This window comes from Pocillopora damicornis, chromosome 9 (assembly GCF_964200805.1).
Source record: "Pocillopora damicornis chromosome 9, jaPocDami1.2, whole genome shotgun sequence".
Classification (NCBI taxonomy): Eukaryota; Metazoa; Cnidaria; class Anthozoa; order Scleractinia; family Pocilloporidae; genus Pocillopora; species Pocillopora damicornis.
In genome coordinates this window covers 6,604,956-6,608,324 of record NC_142678.1, presented here as the reverse complement: position 1 = coordinate 6,608,324, position 3,369 = coordinate 6,604,956, and the positions used below count along the sequence as shown (strand labels likewise).

The 3,369-nt window shown below is 37.4% G+C and overlaps 1 protein-coding gene across 2 annotated transcripts; it reads right to left on the bottom strand.

The window, feature by feature from the left end:
• Positions 1 to 531: 531 nt before the first annotated feature.
• LOC149039856 (uncharacterized) lies at positions 532 to 3,080 on the bottom strand. 2 transcript variants are annotated; one of them, XM_089181739.1, is made up of 4 exons: positions 2,144 to 3,080; positions 1,808 to 1,917; positions 1,174 to 1,343; positions 532 to 897 (listed from the first exon to the last, which is right to left on the bottom strand). In XM_089181739.1, the coding sequence occupies exons 1-4, from the start codon at positions 2,969 to 2,971 to the stop codon at positions 713 to 715; spliced, it is 1,293 nt and encodes a 430-aa protein (XP_089037865.1). In that variant the 5' UTR covers positions 2,972 to 3,080; the 3' UTR covers positions 532 to 712. The 2 variants fall into 2 exon arrangements, with proteins under 2 accessions (XP_089037865.1, XP_089037866.1); XM_089181740.1 differs by having other exon boundaries at positions 1,158 to 1,343; positions 2,144 to 3,078.
• Between the last annotated feature and the right edge of the window lie 289 nt (positions 3,081 to 3,369).

The window sequence follows — 3,369 nt, the reverse complement described above, 5'->3', positions numbered from 1 at the left end:
TACAGATTTACTGGACGAGGGTGACAAGCAATACCTGTATTGTACTGGAAATCTTTCCAAAGTAGCAATTTCAACATTTGTGAAAGAGCACACTTGTAGTGTGTTCTGTAACTTGCTTGGCCTACCAGCAATAGAAAATTAAGGGGCAACTCAAGCTGCTATAAAATTGTGAACATTGAGACATTGTTGACAAAACTTGATACACTGTTTACAAAATAGCTAGTTCACATAAAATCCCATGGTTACATATGATAATTTACGGGGCAGTCATAATTTGTTTCCAGGGGTGGGCTGCAGGATTGTGATATTAACCAACCTTGTTGTTGCTGAATTCGACCTCAAGCAGATATGTTTTCATGTACCCCAATTTAGGACACCAAAAAACCTGCTCTTGTTAATGTTTCTCCTCAACCCACCATGTGAGGATTGATGGTTAAAATTTGTATTATTTGTATTAGTAGGGTGCATAGTTTTTCTTGTTTCTGCTGCCCTTTCGATGTTACTGTTATTGCCATCAGTGTTATTGTTCGTTCCAGTTTATTTCCACAAAGGTTATGGATATCATGTTCAGATACATTATCATTCGATGAATTTGTTGTTTATGGCTGCACAAAGTTCATAGTAACAAAATGGAGGATGTGGGAGAAAACATGCTGCTTTCACCATAAAAATAAAGTCAAGAGCATAACACCATGGATAAACAGTGGAGTTATTACAAAGAAAAATTTCTCTTTAGGAAAAGAAATGCTTCCTTGCAATAAGCAGGTTTCAAATGGTCAGTGTCAATGATTCGTTCACACTCTGCTCTGAACTCAGGGGCGAGAAAGTCATCATCAACAGTAAGGATGCCTGACTGGACAGCAGCTTCTTTTAGTTGATCATCAGTTACTTGAAGACCTGCACATTGCCAATAGAAAACAACGTTAGCATTCATCATCTAGTGTGACTGGCAGTGTCAGCACCACATTAGGTTTTTATAGATATGCGACTTTCAGGCCCAAAGATTTTAGCAACAAATAAATTCCTTCTGGGCAATAAAATTATGCCTTGAAATTTCTACAAATAAATTATCATTGGTTGATTGTTGAAGCATTATAACTATGCCATAGTTCACTTTGAATAAAACAGAAATATCCCAAAACCAGTTTTGACAAAACCTTATAATTTTTTTACCGCATTCTTCAAGCCCATATTTCTGAGGAAAACTGTAAATATGGTTTGGGACCGCATCTGGTAAAACTGTGTCCTTCTGGGCTCTGATCCTGAGGGAATTCCACACCATCTCCTTGAATGTATCTAGCTCTCTCTGAACCACAGGAACCATAATAAAAGAAAGAAGCTTCCTATGTAGGAAAACAAAATAAGCAAATGTAACAAACACCTTGGTGTATAGGTAGTTTCAATTACAATATATAAGCCAGCAAGTTTTTTTGTTTGTTTTTTTTTTGTTTTTTTTTTTTTTTTGGGGGGGGGGGTTCCCTAACTAAAATTTTTCCTGGGCCCCCTCAACCATATCTATTTGACTCGAGTATATATAAGCTTTAGGGGGAGGGGATGTGTTATTGCATTCACACAGAAATTAATTAATTTGCTATAAAAAATGTATGTATATTAACTTTAGGCAAAATAATGTTTATGTTGATTGAGCTTTCAATCACCCACGTGCCATGCCCTAGCAAAACTGCAACATATTCTAAAACAATAACTCAATGTCACTTTTGGAGTTTAAAAACAAACCTTGAAATGAATAGCCTGTGTATGTGTGCGTGTGGGTGGAGGTGGAGGGGGGAGACTTGCCCATTCTCACCTGTCAATATCATCATGTGGGTCATAATGCCCTTGATCTTTAAGCCATCTTAACTGACTTTTGAAAAATTTTTCCATTCTTTCGTGTAATTCTTTCCACCATCTTTCGATCTAGAGGAAAACGTTTTTTTAAATGACATTTTGTGAAATGTGCATTTGCCGGAAATCAGATGATAGGGTGGATTAAAATATTACTTGTTACTGAGGGAATGATGAAATAACAAACAACAATAATACTTTTCCTGGCACTCAAATAAAGTCACCGAAAGACTCGTTGACTAATTTGGCACACTCACATAATATAATTAGACAGCACTTGAGAGATGAGCTTACTTACTTGGTTTGAAGTTGATGGACCATACAAAATTGTGTCTGCAGGATCCACAACGTCAGTGTGATGTCTACGAAGAAAGGCATGAATTGTGGCCATGGTGCCTGTTTCTGTACCTTTGTCGATTCTGATCATCGCAGGAATTACCTTGGTCTCCATTATATGCTCCAAGTACCAACGACCAATCAATTGCGGGTCACAGTTCTTATTCCAAACTCGCAACCATAGCAGCTTTCTGCTGGCTGTATCTAAGCAGCCATAAATAGCAATCGGAAATGTGGAATTTTGGAAACCCATTAATTTATCATGACCGTCCAGGGAGTGGACCCAGTTTGGTCCTTTCGAAGAGAAGTTTCCTTTCTTTCGCCTTGCCTTCTTAGCTCCAACGCCTCCGCGAGCAGCAAGTCCATCGGGGTCAAGATCAGACATCACATCGTAAACTTGATCGCGCGTAACTAACAAGTCATATTTTTGTCTTATTTTCTTGTGCATGCTTCTATATCCCAATAGCTTTCCTGGTCCTTCCAATTCCTTTTTAACAGCCTCTTTAACATCTTCAACCGAAACAGTGTCATCCCTGTAATAAACTTCGAAATGGCGTAAACGTCTGTCGAGTGTTCGGATACTCCAGGCGTATTGAGGAAAGTCTCTCCGTAAAAAATCGATCGCTTCTTCGCGTTTGAGGCCTTGTTTGACATACTTCTGCAGTGCATCTTTAAGGAGATCGTCTTCTTTCCACGATGAAACCCTGCTATCCGCCATTTTCGAGAACAGCCCGGGAGAACAGTCCCTATATTCCCGCCATTTTGGATCTTTACGATGCACGCAATGCATGCTGGTAGTGGCAGCTCTCGGCTGGGTCGAATAATTTCATTTTATTTTACTTTGGTTTTATTTTATTTTATTTTTATTTCAATTGATTTTACTTTCACTCTATTTTAAAAATAAAAAAATAAATTGAAAAATAAAAAAATATGTAAATCAAAATAAAAAAGAAAACAATTTTCTTTCAAAAATGCGGATTTTTCTTTTGGCAGTTCTCGGCCACCATACCACATGTTTATTGGCCTTTAAATCCCATATATAATCCCCGAAAAGCTTTTTAATGACAAATTGAATGAGAAAGCAACTGTAATACATTATCTTAAGATGTATTGGATTTGTATACGCGCAATTGTAAGAAAATATTAAATAATGAAAAAAGTTTTAGGTACTGACACGAGTATAGTTTA

What these genes read in the sequence shown, in the direction of transcription:
- LOC149039856 (XM_089181739.1), bottom strand. Translation starts at nt 2,971, where the DNA reads ATGCATTGCGTGCATCGTAAAGATCCAAAATGGCGGGAATATAGGGAC. An exon ending in CCACATGATGATATTGACAG is followed by an intron (nt 1,344 to 1,807) that starts GTGAGAATGGGC and finishes TTTCCTACATAG; the next exon opens with GAAGCTTCTTTCTTTTATTA. An exon ending in ATATGGGCTTGAAGAATGCG is followed by an intron (nt 898 to 1,173) that starts GTAAAAAAATTA and finishes GGCAATGTGCAG; the next exon opens with GTCTTCAAGTAACTGATGAT.